Source organism: Athene noctua, chromosome 3 (genome assembly GCF_965140245.1).
Source record: "Athene noctua chromosome 3, bAthNoc1.hap1.1, whole genome shotgun sequence".
Lineage (NCBI taxonomy): Eukaryota > Metazoa > Chordata > Aves > Strigiformes > Strigidae > Athene > Athene noctua.
In genome coordinates, this window is record NC_134039.1 from 18523426 (window position 1) to 18546742 (window position 23317).

The following is a 23317-nucleotide window of genomic DNA, read 5'->3' on the forward strand; positions in this document are numbered from 1 at the left end:
CATTTTGCAGGGTCATCTGACCCAGGCAACCTCTGCATCCATGGAAAAATTTGAACTGTGATTTCACTGTCAATGGTTTAAATGTGCCATGGCTAGATGAATTTCAAATATGCCATTTTCTCAATAATGTCTTAAATGGAAAAAGGCACTTGCTGCTGAAACAGCAACTTTGTTATGTGCTTTGAAGGGGTACTGAAGTAAGACTTTTTAGTAATTCTGCTGTGATTTTAGTGTCTCAACTATGCTTACATTTCGGTGTATAAGGGATGTTTGTCTACATGCTTTGGTGCTATTGTGAACTTAGCTGTAGGAACAGCAGAACATAGTTGAGGGTGAATAGCTTTTCTTTCACCTAGTTTTTGGCAAAGTTGTTTGTTGTTTTCTATTTTCTTCAGCTGTTTGATGAAAGCATTGTGTACTCCTAGGTACAGGTATCCTCTCATTCTTTCTTGAATAATACTGTAGTTTGTTCTTTCTGAGCTTTTACTCTCTGTTTAATGATGGAAAAGGAAGGTGTAAGGAAATAAATATCTGTACAAGCGTAATATACCTGATCACACCTCCTTTGGCCAGGAACTTAGCATCCCCTCAACACATCTTACATCACATAGGAAAAGTTCACAGTACCAAGTTTTACAATCACAGTCACTCACAGCACCAAGATTGTCCAGACAAAAAGAAGTTACTGAAGAGAAAGGCCACTGGCCAAAATTCACACAACTGCCCACATAAGGGCTCAGGTTAAAAATAAAGCACTGGTGGGAAAGTTAAGCCTAGCCTTTGCTGACTCTCCGTTTGGCGTGGGGGAGAGCAGTGAGTCACCCATCCTAGCTGCAGCTCTGAACAGTGCTATTGCCCCATCTTTTCTAGGGGCTTTTTTGGCCCCTTGAAACTCCTCAGCCACCCAAGAGCTGGGGGAGAAGAGCCTGATGGCACCCCCTCTTCTGCCCTGGAGGAGCTGGAAGTTACCAGACTGTAAACATTTTGTTGTAGCAGTCCACTGGAGCAGGCAGTTGATCCCACTCTGTGAAAAGGGAGGTGGGACAGTCTCAGTCCCATTGAAGCCTGAGCCCTGAAGGAGAGAATGGATGTGAGTGCAGAAGTCTGGGCTGTGCCTGCAGTCCTGCTGTTGGCTCTGGGTAGCAGTTGGTTGTGCTTCATTTCCCCTTCCCCTCAGGACAGCTCGAAAAAAGGCTCGGGACAGGAAACGCATTTTCCCAGTGAACGCAGCCTTGCCCAGATAACAAAATATAATCCTGGGAGGGGCAAAGTCCTTCCTCCAATCGTGGCCTCTGTGCTCCTGCTTCCATTTGGCTGGTGTCAGGAGCAGCTGTAGCCAGGCAGAAGAGCAGGCCTTAACCCCCACCCAACATTCATGGAGCTTAAACCCAAAGATAACTGTGTTTCTATGAGAGGTTACCAACAATAAACTTTTTCCCCGCCTACCCTTAATCACATGCACATGGAGGACAGGATGCTGGTCTGTGGGCTTTCAGCAAAGCTCGGGAGCCCCTCTGCCTCGAGGGCTCCTGCAGCACTTTGCTTTCTGCATTGAAAAGTGAGGTTCACTGAGTGCAGGGCCCGCAGCACAGACATCCTCTGCCCCACTGTTTGAGCAGGGGCATTTTGCAGGCTTTGCCCCATCGCTGCTCTCAAACAGATGCGGAAGGGGGCCAGAGGAAATCTTTCCAGCCTTTCTGGCCTATGTAAAGGGAGATCCTATGCTCTGTGTAAAAGAAAACCAACACTGATCCCATAAACATGCATATTCACAGAGAATTGAGAGCCCCGGCACCTGGGTGCTGCCCTCTGAAGCAAGCAGTAGGCTGCTGTAAACCCTGTTCTCACCAGAAGTAAATGTCTCAGTGGTAGTGAAATGGGGACTAAGCCCCTGGATTATGTTTCTTTAGCATGTGAAGTCAACAGAAGATGCAAAAGGTTGAAGCACAGAGGTAGACATTTTCGGCTTGGAGAAAGTGGCTCCTAGGCTTGAAATGACCAGATGGCTGGCGTGCTCCCAGAGGTTCCCCAGCTGGTATGCAAAGGCCCTCTGCAGCTCTGCTGCTGGGAAACAGAGGTGGCATCTCTGCAAGTCCTAGCGAAACCGAAGCGTGCTTCTTTTCGGCAGCCCACACCCCGAGGGCACGTCTCTGCTGGTCAGGCCACTCTCACATCTCAGCGTTGTGGTCAGCAGGAGTTCTTCAAGGAGGGGACAAAATCCGCTGGTCCCTGTTGTTTAGGAGGAAAAGATAAAAACTAAACCTTTATGGTCACAAAGCAACGTGGTGTCCTGGCGGGGAGCGGGAGGGGAAGAGTGGGACCCTCCAAACAGCGTGGAGAGGCAGAAGCACTAGAAGAAGACTCGTCGTGAAGGGAGGGTGCGTTTTCCGGGGACAAGCATCAGCCGTAGGCTCCTGCCGGTAGTCGGGTTTGCGCTGAGCTTCCGCTGCTGGATTTGTCCGCGGGAAAGGAAGGAGGGGAGCGGGAGTCCGACGGGGCCGCCCGCGTCCCCTTCCCCGGCTCGGCCACGGCGACGGGAACCTGAGCAGAAACGCAGAGAGACTCTGGCGGGAGCCCCTCCGGGGGCGATGGCGGCCCGGGGCAGGGGCGGGTGGGCCGCGCTCAGCCCTGGGCGGTGACCGCCAAGGCGTTGACGTACCCGTGGGGGCCCACGTCGGCGTCGGAGAGCCCGTGGGCCAGCGGGGCGGCGGCGGCGGGGGCAGCGGCGGCGGGGCCGTACTTGGCGGGCGGCGGGGCGGCGGAGGGGCGGAGGAGGCAGCAGGTCTCCAGAGCCTCCAGGCCGCGGCAGGCCAGGAAGAAGAGGTTCTTCAGCATGAAGAGGGAGAGCGGCTGCTGGTAGCGCAGGAGCAGGAGGCAGCGGAGCGCCAGGAGCGGGGCGTCCAGCAGCCCGGCGGGCAGCAGGAGGTGGAGGGCGAGGCGGGCGGCGCCGGGGGGGCGGGAAGCGCTGAGCTCGTACAGCCACAGCACCGGCGAGGCCAGGCAGAGGAAGTAGACGGCGATGAGGAGGTAGCGGAGCGGGGCGGGCAGCGGCGCCGGCCGGCCGGGCTGCAGCACCAGCTCCAGCAGGGAGAAGCTGTCGAGCAGGTCGAGGCAGGTGGCGAGGAAGGCGGCGGCGGCGCGGTGCTGCGGCGGCGGCTGCGGCGGCAGGAGCAGCTGCCCGGAGCCCTCGGTGCCGATGGCCCGCAGCAGGCAGTACAGCAGCGGGGCGGAGAGCGCCAGGGTGATGCGGAAGCCGGTGGTGCCCAGCGGCAGGCGCAGCTCGATCAGCTCCAGGATGGAGGTGCCCAGGATCAGCGCCGCCTTGGGCGTGAAGGCGATGGAGTAGATGAGCCAGGCGAGGTGCGCGTAGGCGAAGTCGCCGCCGCGGGGGGGGGCGCCGGCCCCGCGGCCCCCGGCCCCGCGGCCGCCGGGGGGGCCGTGCAGCAGCAGCGGGTGCGGCGGCGGCGGCCCGGGGGGAGGAGGCGGCGGGGGCCGCTCCCGGCGGCGCGCCCGGCTGTTGCGGCAGAAGAAGATGCCCCAGCCGGCCGCCAGCACCAGGTCGGTGGCGATCCAGCTGCACCAGTACAGGTCGGTGACGGCGATCAGGTAGAGGTCCAGCAGCGCGCCCTGCCCCAGCAGCAGCACCAGGGACAGCGCCTGGAAGCCCCAGCGCCGCCCGCCCGCCGCCCCGCCGGGCCCCGGCAGCGGCCCCGCCGCCGCCGCCCCGCCGCCCGCCGCCCCGCCGCCCGCCGCCGCCGCCCCGTACAGCTCCGCCGCCGTCATGCTGCGGCCCGGGCTCCCGCCGCCGCTGCTGCCGCTGCTGCCGCTGCTGCTGGGGAGCGGCGAGGCGGCGGCGGGCGGCGGGGCGGCGGGCGGCGGCACTAGGGGCTTGCTGATGCTGATGCTGTCCTCCTCCTCTTCCTCCTCCTCCTCCTCCTCCTCCTCCTCCTCCTCCTCCTCCTCCTCCTCCTCGGTGCTGCTGCGGGGGCTGTGGGGGCGGCGGGCCCGCGCCGAGTCCAAGCTCGACCCCGAGCCCCGCCGGCTGCCGCCGCTGCTGGAGCCCCCCAGGAAGAGAGGCTGCCGGTCGGCGGCGTGCGGCGGCGGCGGCGGCTGCGGCGGCGGCTGGAAGGAGCCCGAGGAGGAGGAGACCGAACGCTGGTTGGAGGCAGCGCGGTGCATGGTCCTCCCCGGCCCCCGAGCCGGCGCGCCGGGCCCGACGGCCGCGCCGCGGCCCCCGGCCCGCCCCCGGCCCGCCCCCCGAGCCCCGCGCCGCCGCACCGGCACCGGCACCGGCGGCAGCGGCGGCGGCAGCGGTGCGGAGAGCCCAAGCGGCGGGAGCCGGCGGGCCGCGGCGGGGGAGGCCGGGGGCGGCGCCGAGCCGCAACCGCAGCAGCTGCCGGAGCCGGAGCGGGCGTCTCCGCTGGCGGCGGTGGGTGGGCTGGGGGAGGGGTGGGGGAGCGGAGCGCGGCTGTGCGGCCGGGGGAGGGAGGAGGGGGGCGAGAAGGGGAGGGGGAGGAAGGCGCCCCCCTCCCTGTCCCCGGGGCGGTGACAGAGCTAGACCTCGGGGGCACGGCACGGCTGCCTCCTGCCCCCCAGACCCCCGTGAATGGAGCCAGCCGGGCCTGGACATGTCACAGCCCCCCGGCACCCACTCCAGAAAATCGGAAGTACTTCAGTCTCCCCTCATCTCTCTTGGCTGAGCAAGACAAGGGCCAGTGGCCTGGCGCACAGCTCACGGCCAAGCACCCACCTGTGGCTCCTCATCTGTGGTGCTGGACATTCGGCTGTCCAGACTTTCAGGCTGTTCTAAGTAAATGAACTTCAAAGTAAATGACACATCTAAGTAAATGGCTTTTATCCCACTGATCTTCCATCTCCGGAGTTGAGCCAAGCCACATACTGAGGGCTCTGCCCAGCCTGCTGTGATGGGACAGTGGCTTAACTTGATGTGAATAGCCCTAAAGTTCCTACTTCTACTGAAAGCACCAGCCGGGGCCATTGGTATTACTGACCCACTAATAAAGGCCTTGAATTGAGCTTGGCTGGATGGATCTGTCACAGCACCAGCATTAATGATGGTACATCGTGTATCAGGGTGGCTTGGTGCATGGCATCACCAGTCCCTCATTCCTACCTGTGCCCTCTGGTGATGAGCCGGGTGCTGCCTGTCAATGATGTGAAGCATAATGAACAAGCTCATAACCAAATGTCTGTATTAACTACCCTTCGTGATAAAGATCCAAAATGGCTTGACTTTTGAGGGTGTTCCTAATCAACACACAGGGTTGAGCAAAACCCAGGTGCTTAGTACTGGGAAAGGACATCCAGAACAGCAGTGACAGCTGCCTAATAGATGTTGGTGCAGGTTCCCTGAGGAGCCCTGCTCCAGTGAATGTCACTGGCTGCTCTTGACAACAAGGAGAAATTAGTCTGGGGTACCAGGAAAATTCACGCTTAAACCTGAAACAAATAAATAATTGAGAAAGGAAAGGGGAGAACTTGAGGTGGGTTGACACAAAGATTTCTTTAGACACATAGCAATAAAGAGGAAAAATGGGAAGAAGAACCACAGCAAAAGCATTACTGTGAATGGATAAATCGGTTTTCTAAAAGCATGGTCAAAACGGGGGGGGGGGGGGGGGGGGGGGGCGGGGGAAGATTAACCGGAGGTTATGCAAGCTTTAATGTAGGCACTTGCACAGCACGGTACTGAAGTGGTACAACCTTTAAACTGGGATAGCAACACTCAGGCATTCCCATGGTCTCCCAGGCTGATTGCTATTCTGCTTTAAAGTCCGTGCTGCTGCATCTCTGCTGCCATTACCTCCATGGCTGGGTCACAGCTAAGATGGGGGAACACCTATTTTTCTGCCACCCTCACATTGTGTTTTCAACACTAGGATACACTTGCCAAGATTGAACCTTGCATCAGTGCTACCTGTGTTCTTTGCCTTCCTCTAACACACCTTTTTATGGTATGTAGCATCGGGTGAGACTGAACACACGTGTGCGCTCTTGCTGTCTGAGGACCCTTTCTCCCTAATTCCACATTTCAATTAGCAAATAAAAACACTTCATTTTAGGAAGGTCTGTAATTAGAGTGTATCATAAGAAACGTGAGTGTTCAGAAGAACAGTGCAGCCTGGAGGGCAGTGAATGGGCTGGTGTATCCTAGTCTGGTGCCAGGATGGAGGACATGAGGCTTCACCCCAGGGCAAAACAGGCAGGACACCTACACAGATGCTCACAGAGGGACCAGGACGCAGCACTGCTAGCCTTGTAACTGTGACAAGCGTCACTGGCATTCACAAGTTCAAAATCAGGTGAGTCCAAAGAGGGCTGTCGCCATTTATTTTCCAGCAGGTGACTCCGTGGCAGCCTGAGGCTGAGGACCTCTCACAGCAGGCTCCCAGCAGCCCTGTACAGTGCTGCTCACATTTAGTCTGGGCAGCTCACAGGCCTCTGGCAAAGGGGTTTGCACCTTTTGTATGCTGGGGAGCATGGTCCTGCTGGGCTGAGTCTCTGCGAGTAGGGCAAGAGGACCCTTATGGAAACGGTTCTGCAGAGACCAAAGGATCCCTCTTGGGTCTGGGAAGGTACCTGCATCCAAGGTAGGCAGGTGGGAACAGGGACCTGTGGCTATAGGGCAAGGGGAGCTGCGAGCAAAGGATGGGGGAGCACGGGGAAGGAGGGTAGAAGCTCAAGGGTTTCCTTGGGCTGAGCATGAGCTCCAGCAGGGAAAACACAACTCAAACAAACAGGTGAGAATAAGAAAAGAGCTTGTTTGTGGGGAAGGCAGCAGAAATTGTGCCTGTACCTTAAAATGGGAGAGAAGAAATGTCTTCTACTTGAGAAAGCACTGAAGAGCTTTTTGTAGCACACTGTAGGATGAGATATGACAAGCTGATGCTTCCCGTGTGATCCAGTTAATGCAATGTGCAGCCCTTGGAAGCGTTAGTGCTTAACCATTACTGTTAAAACTTTAAAGGCTAAACTATAATTAGCTTCTACTTTTCAGCAGCTCCAAAGCTATGTTTCTGGCTTCTTTATGTATTTATGTGTATGCATAGATATGTGTGTGTGTGTGTGTGTGTGTATACATATATTTAAAGGCAAGCAGCAGACAACAGAGATTTGTGAAGTAGTCATACTGAATATCTAAAATGCTACCATTTCTAGTTTACACTACTAGTGAAACAAGTAGTGTACCCTCAAGAATAAAGACAACTTTCTTGAGGGCAGAACTCAAGAGGAAACAAAAATAATTACTCCACTTCTTCGGAGAAGAAAAAAAGGAGGCAAATATATGCCTGAAAGAAAGATCAGAAACTAAATCCCTAATTATACCCTGCAGTAAGCTGTCAGAAACTGGCAGCAGTGGGAGGGAAGGAGGCAAAACTGATCTCAGTGAGTTTGAGCATAATCTGCTCCAGCTATACTTAAAATGCCTTTTGTGTGGGAAAGGAAGGGTCTGGGATTCTCTGACACATGTTTCTTACTGCACTTCTCTAATCCATTCAAATGCTCAGGGCTGAAGTTACAGGCAAGTGCAGAAAAGTTTCACCTAGCCAGCACCAAAATTCAAAGACACCTTGGTTTGTCCACCTCCAAATGCAGGAACTTTGTGACTGAACTGCTGAACCAGTACTATGGTTTGGGGAACAGTCTTCAAAAGGGCGTAAAAGTGTAAAAATCTAGCGCTTGTAATTACATTTCAGTTCAAAGAGCTTTTGATGCCATCATAAAACGCAAAGAGATTTTTTTCATGCTTGTAGCAGGGTAGGGGTTTGGAGAGTGAAGAGGATTTGGGGTTTTCTGTAAGTATTTTGCATTTACTCTTAGTACACAGTGTGTTTTGTAACTGAGGAAAAAGTGAAAGCTCTTAGTAGCAGAACTGACTGGAAGAGAAAAGCTGGTTTATTATAGTGAATTAGAGAAAAGAGCTTTCTTGATGGAACTGTTTGGCTCCTAGAGAACATGTAGCTGCCCTGCTGGTGTGTAGTTTTAAACTTTTGCAGCCGGGATCAGTAAAGGTCTTTAAGTGCTCAATTTTCAGGAAATGGAGCACGTGGCTGCAAAAATCCTTGCTTGTGCTTTATCACTGTGCTTTATCACTGAGGTTAGGTTGATTTGGTAAAGGAAGGGTTTGGGCATGCCCCTGAAGGTCTAAGGTCTGCACCAGGGTGAGCAAGTAACTGCTTAGCTTGTGTTCAAGGCCCACCAGAATCTATAGGCTAAGCACTTCTCATGGCTTACTCTGGTAGGCATTTCTCACCGCATCTACCTGGGAACAAACTCCAACTTGAATAGGGTGCTCAGTCCCTCTGGTTCAAGCTGTTCCTTCTTCAGTGTTTCATGTTGCCAGTGTTTAACTCTGCTCCTTGTGTTGGTTAAGGATTTCTATGGGACTCTAGCTTCCAGCTAAGGCTGTCTCCTACAAGGGACACCTTAACCCTAGGATGCCCTTCTGCTTTGACTATAGTGTGATCAAAAGCATTCATCTGAGACAGTCAGGTTTTGATCTCTTTCTGCCTAACTAAACCTTGATACACCCTATCTTGGGCAAGTGCTCCAACTACCGGAATACTGGATAAAAGGACAAGGCTAGTTAATGCTTTTTATTATTATTTATTAGAGGTCAGGGCTATAGGTCCAGGATGTAGAATACAATTTGATTCCTCTTTCTGCTGAGAATGGGAATTCTTGTCCAGTACCTCCAAAACTGCTTTTATTGCTTTATCAATTGTTCCTTTCTACATCAAGTTCTCAGGACTCTGAATCATGCTTTGTTTTGCTGTCTAATGTGCCTCCTGTGAGCTGTGAATTTTGTAGATGAAAAACCTTCTGGTAGAATATCTTATAGGAACAGTGCAAGTGAATTGGCTGTTTCTAGATCATTAAAGCTAACGGTTTCCACCTAGCAGGATCTTTAATATTCCATTTGCTGAAACCAGTGGAAGCTTTTGGCTCTAATCTGAAAGCCTGCCAGTTAGCATGCCTCCCTAGCTCCACTCACCTTTTTCAAAAGGTACCAGGGCATGGCTCTTGTCAAACAAGTTGGGTTTCTTTTGCAATCACAAAGGGTTTTACACAGAGTCAAGTAAGCTTCTAGTGGTAAGGATGGCTTTCCTATGTCCTTAGGCTTGTTCTTCATCTGCAATAGCAGATTAAGTTGGTGGCATCTAGCTTGCGGCTTCCCCAGGCAGCAGATGCAATAATTACAAGTGCAGTTGCTTAGGTCAGGTCACAACTAAATGTTCACCCTGAAAGCATCTCATACACAGGTGGCATCCCAAAACCAGTCTTGACTGTGAACAGTCAGTCAGGGCATCATAGCTTGTGACGTGTCCTTTTTTTCACCCTACAGACTAGGAATGGTCAAAGTTGCACTCATCCTATGTGACTGGCAGATGTGGAGCTTCCAGGGAATCAGTTTGGCTTGGTCAAACAAACGGCTGGAGGGGTATCTTTCAGGGTGGTTCCCTCAAGAAAATCTAAGAATGGCTTGATGAACAGAACAAAAGACAGAATTTGTCCTGATAACCTTCTAGGACAAAAATGTGAAAGAGATGAGAGTAATACTCCTGAAATGTACACACAGCAAGTTAAAATTTATTTCAAAGAAAACATGTTTTATTATTTTATGTATATGCTAGATCAAAGGAGAAACTCTGGAACTGTGTTGAAATTAATATGAAATCTAAAATAATCACAGCTTTTGATTTCTCTGTATGATACATAATCACTCTGCTATAGTGCACACGACAATCTGAAACATTACCCATTTATTGGAGGGAAAAAGACACACTGGGTTTAAGGTGGGAAGAAAGGAGACAGTAGTGTTTTATGACTCCCTGAATGCCAGGCTAGTAGTTGCACATGTCCTGTGGAATAAAGGAATTGACCTCTTTGGCCACCATGTTATTGCATGACATAAAAGTTCTCTGCTTCAGATCCAAAACAAGGTCTAACCCTCCTCCAGTTCCTCCCTGCTATTCTCAGTTGCCTCACCTCACTGCATACTCCCTTTAGGCTTGACTAAATAAATCCCATCCATCTGTGGAAGACAAGAGTTGTTAGGATCAGGTCTTCACCGTGTTTGTTGTACAGGGCAGTGCACCATATAAATATTAAGGAATTAGATCAGCAAGTGAAGTCCCCTCTCCTGCTTGGTCCCATAATCTGCACAGAAGTATGCTTGTTCCAAATAAGAGGAATACAGCTTCAGAAATACTATTTCTGAGCAATACATGGAACAAAGGAAAAGTTTTGATTCAGCCACACTTGAAGCTAATTCCAGGAAGCTGCAATTCCAAGGTAAAAGGATTTCACTGAATTCTAGCAATAACGGAGGTCCATTAATAAATGAACTGCAGATGAGCTAGAAGCCTGCACAGCACTCTAGCACAAAATTCATGGAACAGAAGAGACTTGGCAAGCACTTTCATCTGTAGAAACCTTCCACAGTCAAGTTGGTATTCAACAGCAGCTGGAGAACCTGTATTTCGTAACTCCATCTACCATGTCGATGCAATTCCTAGGCAGTGACTTGGACAAAGTGCACTGTTTCAAGGCGCTGAGCAGGGGAAGAGGGAAAGGTCTCTCTGTTGCTCAGACTAAGGACAGCCCATCTCACTTATTAGTGCACAGACTAACAAGCAGAGCCTTTTATGCAAGCTTACTTGGTAAGAACTGGGAAAGGGTACAAAACTCTTCTAGATTCCTTCTCCCTTCTGTCCAATTTCAACTCACAAGTGAAGCATTTCTTAAATGCCTTACCACTGAAGTTCCTCCTACTCATTTTTAAGACTCCCTGAGCACTGTTTCAATGCTAACATGGTGAAAAAAACAAATCTAGAGCTAAAAGCAGATTTGGAATCTGAAGCAGATTCACATCAGTCAGCTCACCTCCACTGCTATTCCAAAGATGGAGATGCCTGGCTCACTCTTTCTGCAAATGCAAACATTTTCCTTTCTTGAAGGAGGTGCTATCTCCTATCTCTTGCTACCTACCTCACTTCTGGCTGAGATGTGCCGTGCATGCTGATATGAAATTAGAAACTGCTTGTGATTTCTCAAAATTCTTCTGCACGTTCCTACCACAAATCCACCACCATCATCGGAGCAGCAGCCACTGCATCTGGCTCCACCTGGGACAGCTGATTCAGCAGCACTAAATCCCCTGAAGAACACTACAGTACCTTGTCTTAGAGTAATTGGCACCACAGTCTTAACAAGAAAGAGTTCTGCCAAACGTTACTGCACAGACAGACGGACAGTATTTCTGCAGATAAGTAAGTACCTACCAAATTGAGGGTGTGGCTAGCAGTTATTGCCAGCAACCAGCTCTCTGAGGTCTATGTAATCATGGCCTAGAAGACCGTTCCCGATTAATCCTGTGAAAAATACCACCCAAGTTAGCGAATACTGCAAGGAAAGGGAGAATTCCTTTCTGCACTGGATGGCACCTCTGGAAAGTGAGGCTGAGGGACACTGGAGCTTGTTTATGAATAATGGGTTTCGGACCTCCAGTTTCAGGCCTTTTACAATGGGTCCATAGCACAGTTGTGACAGTGGAGACATGCTGAAAGCTAAAGGACCTTCCCTGTTATATGCAAAGTCCTTCCCTGTACTTTTCTGGAAACTGGAGACAAGCCCTTGTCTTGTGCAAGTATATGAAATGGTAATTTCTTTTTCTCACCAGTGAAAGACAAAAGATTAAAATCTAAGATTGTGTCACATTACAGCTGCCTTTAGAAGCAGCCAAGCGATTCTTGTCATGATAAGACAAAGAAGAACCCCCACTAGCGCTAAGAGAGGAAGTGACTGCTTCCCACTATGGATTTCACAGGAGGGAAATTCGCCCAAAGAGGTGTTTTGCTGCTCCTATTCAGAAAATAAGGTATAGAGAAAGAAGCCACAGTGAATGACCTGTTTGCTTGGGTCACCCAGTCCCCTTCAGACGCAGAGCCTGGAATGGCGTAAGAACAGAGCCTGCTCTGCAGTGTGACCTTCCTAGGGAGATAAATCAGTATTAAGAGGATGGACAGCTGCTGAAGTAGAATGTCAGTGCACATGGATGCTGAGATATGAATAAAGAACAACTCAATCTTCTGTGCAGAACATCTTGTTTGTACCCTGTGTATGGAGCTGTGTGGTAAAGCAGGAAGGAAGAAAGAGGAGGCAGAGCAGACCTATTTCTGATCTCTGTGTGGTGTGAGCTGAGTATAACTAGGAACACCAACTTAGTTGTGTTAGCTCCAAAGGTCTTCCATCACATACACAAACTGATTTATGCTTCTAAAATCACAATGCTCCTCTGGAATGAAGACACTCCTTGCTGAGCCAGTCTTTCACACGGGGTTTTTCAAGCAATGCTTGCTTAGCTTCTTTGGACTGTCTAAGGAAACACAGGTCTTGATCATTCTCTGGATAGCCCAAATTAAGGGAACAGAGGCAACAGAAGGTGCATGTCATTAGGGATATGGAAATGTTCCTGGGCAGGCAAGTCCCAGCTACTACTTCATGTTAGGAGGGACTCTACCTGCATGCTAAAGGAAAAGGAGGGAACAGGGATCAGACCATATGGGGTACTCCTGAGCTGCAAACCATAGGAGGGAAAAGAGGCAAAAAGGAAGTGAAGGACAGATCCACTTGTACTCTTAAAGATGAAGACTGGGGATATGGGGCCCAGGTACCATCCTGGCTTGATGATCTCCTCTTTCAATCCTTGCATGCAAGGAAGGAGCGAAGGTGGACTGTGACTGTTTCTGGTTGGCCCTTGTTTCAAAGAAGGGCCCCTCTTTGGAAGCTGTGCCAGCTGGGCTAGGGGCATGTCCCTTGCAACAGCTGGGATCAAGGTGGGTGCTGAAACACCCTCTTGCTGCAGCACTGAGTTCTGGGCAAAGCCAAGTCTGGAATTTCAGACTCTCTGGTTTCCTCTGCTATTGAAAGCAGGCTGCTGACTCCCTGGCAGGATGCAAAAAGGCAGAAGTGTTCACAGAATGCTAGAGGGACAGAATAATGTAACTTTTCACTCAGCCCTGCAGCATGTTGCTCTGTCTACTGCAGCTTCCTTTGAGGGCCCCCCTTCTCCATAGCTGGTGGACAACTGCAAAATGGGACTTGTTTCAGACTGCAGTGGCAAATCTCCAAGCAAACAGAATTTGTTAAAATCCATAGGCACTTACTCTTCATAAGGAGAATGTTAAGACTTAAAAGCCTTCCCTTGGCACAGTGCCACCAACACAGTTTCTGGTGTGCTCACATCACAGACTGGACGGATAGTATGTTGTACGAATGGTACATCAGCTGATGGTGGCTCCTTGCACAGGGAAGAGCTTCATCCTCAAACACGCTGCGAAAAGGAGGATGAGCTTGCCTTGTCTTCATGCACAAAGGGTGGAAAAGAACAAACTCTGATGGCTGAACAAAACTGGGATTGCCGGGAAAAGCCTCCTCCTTATACCCTGTTTCCATTATGGCTCAATTATTATTAGGAGCAACGTACGTTCACAGTTGAAAGCCTGCTGGCAGCTGTCAGGATTGTGGAGAAGTATCAGTAAAAGTAAGGGGCTTTTAGTCCTGAGACAGGGAGTTTTCTTTCATGTTGGCTGGATTAGAAGAGCACCCCAGGTCTCTCCCTGTCCTTCCCCTCTTCCCTTTCCAGTACAGAAAATTCCCTGCTGGTAGGTCTTTAGGCACACCTGTCTTAACTCTAGCTCCAGTCCTCCTTCTTGAAAGCAAGTTGCACAGCATCATTCACATCCTGAACTATGTAAGATGCCTCCACCAGGCTGGGGTCAAAGCAGAAGTCCCGATGGCCGTGGAATACTATCTCTGCCGTGTACTCCTCTGTTTTACTGGGAACACCTGCATTGTGGCGGTAGACCCCAGTGCAGACTAGAATTGATTCACAACTCTCCACTGAATTGTTGCAGTCCTTCCTCAGATGGAGGTCATCCACAGTCTGGGGACTGGCTGCCTGCGGGCTCCTCTTCACCCCAGCCTGGGCCTGGTTCTGGTGAGCTGACTTGAGATAGTTGTTGTAGAGGTTTGCCCCATAGATATCGGACATAGGGTTATCCCTGGATAAAGTCAGTGTGAAACAGAAATGAGAAACTAGCCCATGCATCAATTTCTGGCTCTGGCAGACTAGGATTAAGGCAGCACTAAGGGAGGATGGGGTGCAAAATGTTTGCTAACATCAAGAGAACCACCCAGACTGGGCCAGTGAGTCAACCTACTGGTGTGACCTGTTCAGCTGTGGTGAAGGCCACATGCTTCTCAAACATCTTTCAAAGGGGAAAAGACAGGTCCAAAGCAGTCCCAGCCATTACTGTAATGTATTCCCTATGATCCCAAAGTGTTTGGCCTACCTAGGCTAATGGTATTACATCTGGGTCTCTTAACTCTTCCTTTAATCCAGTCATGCTACATGCACTCTGCATCCTATGGAAACAGCTTGCTAGGCTGACAGGGCCCTCCAAATTATTAAAAATGTAGGGTGCAAAAAGCTAGCAAGCCTCTGTTCTAGTATGTGAGGGTCCAGAGACACCATGGGGATTTTGGTATTCATTTTCGAAATCTCTGTTCAGAAAAACACTTGGGAGAAGTCAGTATGCAACTCCCTAAGGAGATCAGTAGGAAAAACAGTCTCTTACCCAACTGCATAGAGGCGTCGGATGGGAGACTTCCAGCCCTGTTTCTCTGCCTGCTGTTTTATCAAGTATTCAGCATAGCGGTAGGTGACTGTGCTGGGTTTGCCAATCAAGGCCTCATACTTCAGCTCCCGGCCTGTCACTTTCTTGTAGATGTTCTCCAAGCACAGAAGAAAAGTGCCATGGCCAAACCTGCTCCAGAAAGGAGGTCATCAGTATCCCTAGTCACACCACTTAAGTAGCAAACCCTCCTCAGTGAGGAGAACCATCTGCTGTAGCCAGGGTACTGCCTAGTTTGGATATGGTAACTACCCACCCATAAGCAGTGGTCTGGCTTTTGCTTCTTGAAAGCTTTAGTCTTTGCTTCTCATGCAGTTTTCATATCTCTGCTGCTAATTATGCCATACAGTCTTAATGCTAAAGAATATAGTAAGAAAAGACCATCTGCAGGAGAGCTGTATGAAGTAGCCTAAAACAAATACCACACGTGCTTTTCACCTGGGCATCTTGGCTTCAGCCATCCACAGGAGATCCATGTTGCAGGCAAGGACAGGCAGATGGGGGTATGGTATATCTTGCAGCTCTGTCCCAGGGTTCCCATTGCTCAAGAGTACATCAGTAATAAGTTGCAGGCTTGTCTCCCACCTCACTGGCTCACCGAACAGAATCACCCCTGGAAGATTTCAAGAGACGCTTGGAAACTCACAGCATCCAAGTACAGACCCACTACCAAAAGCTACCCGCTAGCAAAAGCACCCTTCTGCTGGGATGCAATGGCTAATACAGCTACGGCCCGAGCATGGCTTGTGCCAGAGCTCCAGCCTGCGTATCACTCTACCACATGCACCGCTGCTTCCAGATGTTGGAGCTGGCACAGAGAAAAGTTGGCTTTGCACTTATCGGCTTCTGCTTCATGCTGTGTGAGGGTGGCAAGGCTACCTCCTGACCATATCCTCTGAATAAGCTGCCTGTTGATACCCATGAGCTAACAGCACATCATTAGCTCCCATCCCAGCTGGCCTGCCTGTTATTTCTGCTTGCTGCTCATATGTAAACAAAGGCTATTGCTTACCTTCTATAGTGGGGAAGCCAGTGGTTGGAGGAGGCTGCCAGAAAAAACAAAGACTGGGTTAGTAATGCAAAACCTAATGCCGTCTCCAAAACAAAACTAAAACTGCTTCCTTTGAACCTGCCAAGACAGTTCCATAGAGAGGCAGGGCAAGGCCACCCGGAATCCCAAAGACAGATTTCTCCTACCCCATCCCCCATCCCAGATTGGATTTCACAGATCATACATTCCTGTGTCAGAGCTGGAGATGTCAACCAAACCATCTCACCACTTGCTGCAAGGAACAGCAACAAAGGACGAGTATGGCATAAGAAAGGAGAGGAGAAAGTCACTTCCCTTCCAGCAGGAGCAAACGCTGGAAAGAGCAGAGAGATGCTGATGGCTTAGTACCAGTCCCAAGCTCTTGCTAAAGCAGGTCACTAGCAGCAGGCTGCTCTGTGCCTCTGCAGCTTCTCCACCCCGTGCTATACGCTGTAAGGGCCACCACACCGGACCACCCATTCTACCACCCATGAGGAAATTACCAGCTCCTTTGGCCTCCGGCTCTGATCCACCATGTCTAACAGGGGATAGGCCTTCCTCAGTGCCTCTATGGTGACCACATGCTTGAATCCCAGGCTATTTCATACCATCAAGGAAAGATGTGGAGACTGTTGGTTGTTTTATTTTTTAAGTGCAAAGGCATCTACAGGATTAAGAAAAACAAGTCCTAGTAGCAGAGCAGTTATTTAACCTGGTAATGCATAACTTCATGGCTTTCATTCAAACTGCATGCTGTACTTCAGCCTAAAGGTGGCCCTAAAGCTTACATAAAAAACCCAGACTGTGATGATTTACTTTACGATCAGCAATCCCTGGAAATAGGCAGAGTTCCAAGACAGAATGGATGTGTTTTAGGAGATCTTTAAGGCCAGGGTTCTTATATCGGTGCAGTGCAGGGGGCTGGCCAGGCTTCTGGGCTAGAAGCAGAATCAGTGAAGCTCTGGTCAGCTCAGCTGGTGAAATGAAAATGGTCTGTGCTCTTAAACTATACAAGCAAAGGATGAATTGCATTCACTTGCAGAACATCTTGCCCTTAGCTTGCCCTGCTGCTCCTGGGGAAACAGAAACAGGCCAAGGTGTTGTACAAATGAAGTGAAATGTCAAGTACAAGGTGTGACTGTGTGTGCACAGGCCAAGATGTCGCAAGCCCTGCAGGCAGCTCTTACCTCCCTGCAGACACAGGGTACGTCAGACCTGCTGTGCCCTCATCTTAGCCAGGCAATACACATAACTGTCGTTTAGACCATGTCCCTGTACTGGGACGCTCCGGTTCTAATGATATTCGAGTTCCTTCAATTGCTGTCAGATTCCTGGGAAAAACCTTAGCTGTGGGAGAGTTGGGAGCGATATCTAAAGGACTCTGCATTAGAAAGAATGGGAAGGAGCACAATTTTATCTCAAAAACGAGAGAAGCTCAAAGCCAATTGAGTCCTCACAGTGACATCTGACCTGCAGGAACAGCAGTGCAGCTCACAGGAGAGGTAATCAGTGTGAGAAGCCAAACACAGACCAAGGACAGCCAGGAGGTAACCGAGATGGAGATCAACAGTGCCTGCATTTGAGCCTCTCCACGAGGATGCCTCCTCATCCGTTGAGACCAGTGACCTTTCTGTCTCCTTACACTTCTCCAAGCTGAGTGAGTGAGCGCAGGGCAGGAGCAGCACCGTTTAGCTGGGAAGCTGCAGTGGGACGCGCAGAGCACCACCAGGCACTCTCAGCAAAGGATACTTCAGGGCGTTCTCCTCCACGGGCCCCTGCCCGGCCACCAGCATGCACTTCTGGTGGAACTGGCTGAAGAGCCGCAGGGGGCTGTGGGACAGGATCACCTGCTCCGGGGACACCTGCGGGAGGGAGGACAGGCTGCATTTCCCCCCCTTCTCCCTGCGGTCGGGTCGGGTCCGGTCCCATCCCTAACCCTGGCTGCCACCCTCCATCCCGTCGGTCCGAGGCAGGGCCGGTCGCTCGGTGGTGCTGCCCCCCAGCCCTTCACCCCTCCCGGGGAAGCCGCGCCGGGTGGGCTCCCTCCCGCCCCCATCGCTGCCCCGCCGCCGGTACCTGCAGCCCCAGCGCCTGGGAGAGCTCTCGGGCCTTTGCCGACCTCAGGCAGTTCCCGGCGTTGGTCAGGAAGACGACGGGCACCCGGAGCCGCCCGCCACCGTCCGCCAGCCTGCGGAAGGCCTGCCGGGCGGCGGGCACCGCCTGGCTGCCCCGCACCAGCACCCCGTCCACGTCGAAGAGGAACCCGAAGGCCGGCGGCTGCAAGGCGAGCGGAGGGGACGGTCACCCGCCGCCGGGGGCCCTTCCCTCCCTCCCGCCCCCCATGGCCCCGGTGCCCTTCCCGGCCCGCGGCAAGGACGCGGGCGGCGGGCCCGGCCCCTCGCCCCCGGCGCCGCCGCTCACCCTGCCCCCAGCGCAGCACCCGCGGGCGGGCGGCCCCCGCGGCCCCGCGGCGCGCACCAGCCCCCGCCCGGCCCGCAGGCAGCCGCGCAGCGCCATGCCGCTCCCGCCCGGCCCGGCCCCGGGGCCGGCGGCGGGGCACGCCGGGCCTCGTAGTTCGCGGACTACAGCTCCCAGCGAGGCGCGGGGCCCGGCGGGGCGGGATCGGGGCGGGGGCCCGGCGGACGCCCGCCTGCCTTCACCCCGGCCGGGGCGGCGGCAGCTGCCCGCGGCGCCGGGCGCAGGCAGGGGGGCGGCCGGTGTCGGCTGCGGGGGTGCAACGTCCTGCCTGCTTCGGAGCAAGCGGTGGCAGGTTTGGGGATGGCTGGGAGAGAAACGGGCCGGCGAGCGGTTGCGGAAGCAGGTGCGGGAGACAGAGCAGCGAGGGTGGCGGGGCTTGACACGGCGGAGGGGAAGTGAGCGCGCTGGAGAACCGGGCAGGAGCGGCCCTGCGGCCGGAGAGGCGTGCAGAGGCACTGCCGGGGAGACGAGGGCGGCAGGGAGCGAAAGGCCCAGACCCCTCCAAAGGAATCGCACCGGCTTCATCCGAGCCGTTCACAAAATCAAAGAACTGGAGACTCTCAGATTCGCGAGTGAAGCTGCTCCGGTGCGGTACAGCCCCGTCCTCACGGCGACCCCAGGATACAGCCTGGTTCCAGCCTAAGGTGGTTACAATTTACCCTGCCCTCAATGCGCACACAAAGGATTTCCCTGCAACTTTTTATCCCTGCCAACGGCTGCCCCGCCTTTGCTCAGTGTTTTCTATGCAAACCCAAGTCTTGTGGTTTTTCTCCCACAGATCATAAAGTTCTCTAAAACTCTGGTTGTTTTTCTTGCTCCCTGATGGACTATGTCCCCAGGGTTCCTTCTTTTCCGTGACACGGGACAGAAATCTTGACACTGAATTAAGCTGAGGTCCTTCCAGACCTGAGGAAAGCAAAAGGTTCACTTCACCTCTGTGGAGACGAAACAATGTTTGTTTTCTTTCTGGCTAGGCTTCAGATCTCCTGACTGCTATGATATGGCAGGTTTAACACAGATGACTTCAGGCACCAATTACGCAAACGGTGTAATTGTTTGTTTTTATGCTTCCATTGCCATGAACACCAACATTAATTCATTTTTGACCCACTTTAACACCCAGAGCCCTTTCTACAGAGCTATTAAAACACTGGCAACTCAAGGTTATACGTATGTACAGATGGTTATTCCTCCTTAAATGCCTTTGCCTTAACTGAATTGCCTACCATTTATTTTACATAATTTCCTCAACTTGCCAGGATCACTTTAATTTCTCAGAAGTGTTTGCAGCTCCTGCTGCTCTGGCAAAATTTATGCTGGCCTTGGAGACATTACTGAAAGTATTTAGATCCCTGCAGTACTGGGCTTCAAACCTTCATCCACTAGTATGAGGGAGCTGGTTGCAGCTACTTTGAAGTGTGACTTCTCAACTACTTACACACCCCCTTACAAACCAGGGACCTCCAACCCTCATTCCTCTCTGCTGCTGATGAATACTGTCAGAGGAGCAAAGACTTCTTAAATAATGACAAACACAAGAGTGTTTCTTGGCGATCCACGGCAGTTGCTCCTAACAGAGAAAAAAATTGATTGATTTACTGTGATTTATGCCTAGAGTATTGGCTAATGTGAATTTATGGATTTTTAATGATACAAGTGCTTGCAAGTTAGATGGGTTGGTTTGGTCACTGATCTCAGCGCCTCTCGTCACTGAAGTCAGGCTGACCAAATTGCGTTGCCGGGATCTGCCAGGCCCTTCTTTTTAACTGTAAGGGTACTTTTGCCCTTTTCCCATTCCTGAGACTTGCGAAATAGCTGTGAGACCAATCTAGCCGATTCCTTACCGTGGAGGGGTTTTAATTGAAAAAAAGTTTAGCGTATCCAAATATCCTCGAGTGTGGGTTTTTGGGGGGGTGGGTTCCCCCCCGTTATAGCCAAATCTGTTGCGCTTTTATGGCCGGCGCTGAGGGAAAGCGCGGCGGAGGCGAACCCGCCCTTCCCCCGACCCCGATGGGGGCATTTTTCACTTCATTTTGTTCGCGCCGCTCCGCGGGGCGGCACCTCCCCTGGAGCCCGGCAGGGGGCCCCGCCGCTCCACCGCCCGGGCCCGGCCGGCCCCGCTCACCTGCGAGTACGCGCACCCCCCGGTAAGGCTCGGCGCTGCTCCGTGGGGAGCATCTCTGCGGACAGGGGACGGGAGTGGAGGAAGAGGAGGAGAAGAAGGAGGTTGAGGTGGTGGAGAAGGTGGGCGAGGAGAAGAAGGTGGAGGAGAAGAAGGAAGAGAAGAAGGAGGAGGAGGAGAAAGTGGAGGAGAAGAAGAAGAAGGTGGAGGAGGAGGAGGAGGAGGAGAAGGTGGTGAAGGAGGAAGAGGAGAAGGTGGAGGAGGAGGAGAAAGTGGAGGAGAAGAAGAAGAAGGTGGAGGAGGAGGAGGAGGAGGAGAAGGTGGTGAAGGAGGAAGAGGAGAAGGTGGAGGAGGAGGAGAAGGTGGTGGTGGTGGTGGAGGAGGAGATGGTGGTGGTGGCAGCGGCGTTCTGCTCCAAAGCCAGCTTTGGAGATGTGGGGCAACGGAGAGGTGGTTTCTAACCTTCCCCTCCCCAGATGAGGTGCCAGCCCCCCTAACACCTTTTGTGTGCTTTGCAACATTTTCCTCCTGTGTATCAGATGTAGCAGAAAAGCACTGGTGTGGTTTGTTGGAGGGAGGGCCTGGGGTTGGTTGGGGGGTTTTGTGCCCACCATGCCTCCAACACATGAGGACTGGTGGAAAGGTAGCTGGTTCCAGCCAGGGTACCCACTGATGAAGAGGTGCCCCCCAAAGCGTGTGTGTACCCCAGTGAGCATTCCCAGCAGGGTGACAGAGCTGCTGTATTTATTTTTACAAGGAAGTCTGTCCAACAGGCTGAAGCGCTTATTTTTAAACCAACACGGAGGGAGTTTGCCAGCGGTCGGGCAGCAGCTGAGCCTGGCACGCACAGCAGGGACCAACGGCAGCACGGCTGCCGAGCACCGCACCCTGCAGTGCCTGCTTTGCCTGATGAACCTTCTTCCTTCCAGCACCAGCAGGCAGACTTTAGCCCATCATCCCTTGTTAAATGCCCACTCATGTAATTTTCCCTTCACAAGTTGAGACTTTCCCTGCGACTCTATTAGGAGCATCTCATTTTGCATATTATACATGGATGTGCCTTATGATTTCTTCTGCAGGCACACCTGGCAACAGCCATATCCCCTAATACCCCTAGAGATGGTCTGTCTGCCCTTCTCACACCAGCCCACAGGAGACTCCCTCTTCCTTCTTCCCCTGTCTATGCTGTATTTAGATGTTTCCCCCACCCCTCTCATAGCTGCCTTTAAGCACAATCAAATAGGCAGTTGCCCACAGCCTTCTCCCATGCGTTCCTACATAAACTTTGCGGCTCTGTTTTCCCTGGACTCAGAGACCCATCATTACCCCCTCCTTCCTGACCTTCTAACATGCCCCTCAGAAGGAGCCATATTTTCCATCTCTTTTCTTATTGCAGAGGCTTTAATGGCCTAAACCAACGCATCCCCACCCCCCTCGGTTTATCTCTTTCTCTGCTGCAGCCTGCTCATGGAATGATGGACAAGCTAAAGGTTGAGAAAAAATGGTAAAATGCCTGCCTTATCCTGTAATGACTAAGGGGGAGGACACAGCCTGATAAAAATGACAAGCCAGAAGAATTAAGGGCCAGACCCTTCACCTGCCTGTCCCTCAGCAGATAGAAAACACTTGATATACCTGCCATGATTGCAACTGCTGCAAGCCTGGAAAAAAAAGAAATTAAGTACTGAGCCAATTAGAGCCACAAGTTTCGGGCCAAAGAGGTGTCCTTCTGCTTGCTACCTGTGAAGAGACTAATTCTGAGACTTAAAGGAGGAAAAACCTGGAGCAGGCTGAGCACTGGGAGCTGGTGGACAACACATCTGTAGCCCTGTTTTATGGCCAGAGGGCTTTGCTTAGCATCTGGCATCTGCATAGTCCCACTGCAGTGATAGAGGTTCACAGGACATATAGATCCAGCTGCTCACTTGGGCCTATCTCTCTTTTCAACCAGCTACTTTATTCCTCTGTTTTTATCGGCATGATTTTTGACAGCAACAACTAGTGCTGGATCAGCCATTTCCTGCTGGTGAGTAGCCAGGAGGCAAACATCTCATTCACTCAAGTGCCCCAAAGGCAGTCAAAGCTGCTTCTAACAAGACACCTAGACCTGTGACACAGTGTGCTCCATCCACCTTTAATTTGAACAAATTGAACCTGAAGAGGCCACAGGGAGAAACAGACGAGGGTTATAACTGGCATAAGGCTTGATGTATTCCTATGGATGCTTGAAGTGACCATCATAGAAAATTCCATGGATTTTCTACTCTCATTCCTTGTTCCTGAGTCTGGATAGAGACTGAAGGGGGGGCTCTTTCTGCCCCTTTAGGTCTGCCCTACTCAGCCTCCCACCACTCTTGTGGCTGCCTCCAGACCTGCTTGTCCAAATACCTCCTTCATCTCAGGTTTTCAAGTTCTCTAGCTGACCCTTTCTTCCCATGCCCACTACCAGTACTTTGGGCAAAGAGCCTCAACATGTACCATGTAGTTAGCTGGTGGTCCACAAGGCACTTGCCAGCTTTAAAAAGAATGGGCTTGTCATGCAGCATTTACTCTTCTCCTTGTTTCCCTCTGTTAAAAGCATGCTAAAAGCAGGTAAAATGACCTTCAGTAGTTCCTTTCACTTTCCCATGCTGTAACCACCACAGAGACAGTACAAAACTGTACCACGAGAAGACGTAGCACAAGCAAATCATGTACGTTGTGTGGTTTCTGTATGAAAATGCAGCCCTGAGCTGGATGCAGCTACCATGTGGTTTGGGGAAAGGGGGCTGGAGGACCTGTGTCGTGTCTCTGCCAGGTGGCTTGGGCTTGACTTCACAGCGTGTTAGTCCCATGGATCAAATTGCCCTTTGCAGCATGCTGTGAAGACATTTCAGACTCCCTGATAATTGTACTCCAGGCTGAGTGATGTGAAACATCCCCCTCCACTGCACATTCCAGATTAAAACCTTATATCAAATATAGGTA

General features: G+C 51.9%; 2 protein-coding genes across 3 annotated transcripts; both read right to left on the reverse strand.

Annotated features, from left to right (window-relative positions):
- Positions 1 to 2277: 2277 nt before the first annotated feature.
- TMEM121B (transmembrane protein 121B) lies at positions 2278 to 4182 on the reverse strand. Its single transcript, XM_074901158.1, has 2 exons — positions 3931 to 4182; positions 2278 to 3678 (listed from the first exon to the last, which is right to left on the reverse strand). Exons 1-2 carry the CDS (start codon positions 4177 to 4179, stop codon positions 2623 to 2625), a joined length of 1305 nt encoding a protein of 434 aa, XP_074757259.1. The 5' UTR covers positions 4180 to 4182; the 3' UTR covers positions 2278 to 2622.
- Positions 4183 to 8609: 4427 nt separating this feature from the next.
- On the reverse strand, positions 8610 to 18287 carry HDHD5 (haloacid dehalogenase like hydrolase domain containing 5). 2 transcript variants are annotated; one of them, XM_074902156.1, is made up of 8 exons: positions 18172 to 18267; positions 17827 to 18027; positions 17500 to 17612; positions 16254 to 16347; positions 15733 to 15766; positions 15159 to 15333; positions 14664 to 14852; positions 8610 to 14087 (listed from the first exon to the last, which is right to left on the reverse strand). In XM_074902156.1, exons 1-8 carry the CDS (start codon positions 18265 to 18267, stop codon positions 13718 to 13720), a joined length of 1272 nt encoding a protein of 423 aa, XP_074758257.1. In that variant the 3' UTR covers positions 8610 to 13717. The 2 variants fall into 2 exon arrangements, with proteins under 2 accessions (XP_074758257.1, XP_074758258.1); XM_074902157.1 differs by lacking the exon at positions 17827 to 18027 and having other exon boundaries at positions 18172 to 18287.
- Positions 18288 to 23317: the final 5030 nt, after the last annotated feature.

What these genes read in the sequence shown, in the direction of transcription:
- HDHD5 (XM_074902156.1), bottom strand. Translation starts at nt 18,267, where the DNA reads ATGGCGCTGCGCGGCTGCCTGCGGGCCGGGCGGGGGCTGGTGCGCGCC. An exon ending in GGTGCTGCGCTGGGGGCAGG is followed by an intron (nt 18,028 to 18,171) that starts GTGAGCGGCGGC and finishes CTCGCCTTGCAG; the next exon opens with CCGCCGGCCTTCGGGTTCCT. An exon ending in CCCAGGCGCTGGGGCTGCAG is followed by an intron (nt 17,613 to 17,826) that starts GTACCGGCGGCG and finishes TCCCTCCCGCAG; the next exon opens with GTGTCCCCGGAGCAGGTGAT.
- TMEM121B (XM_074901158.1), bottom strand. Translation starts at nt 4,179, where the DNA reads ATGCACCGCGCTGCCTCCAACCAGCGTTCGGTCTCCTCCTCCTCGGGC. An exon ending in AGGAGGAGGAGGAGGAGGAG is followed by an intron (nt 3,679 to 3,930) that starts GAGGAGGAGGAA and finishes GGGGCGGCGGGC; the next exon opens with GGGCGGCGCTGGGGCTTCCA.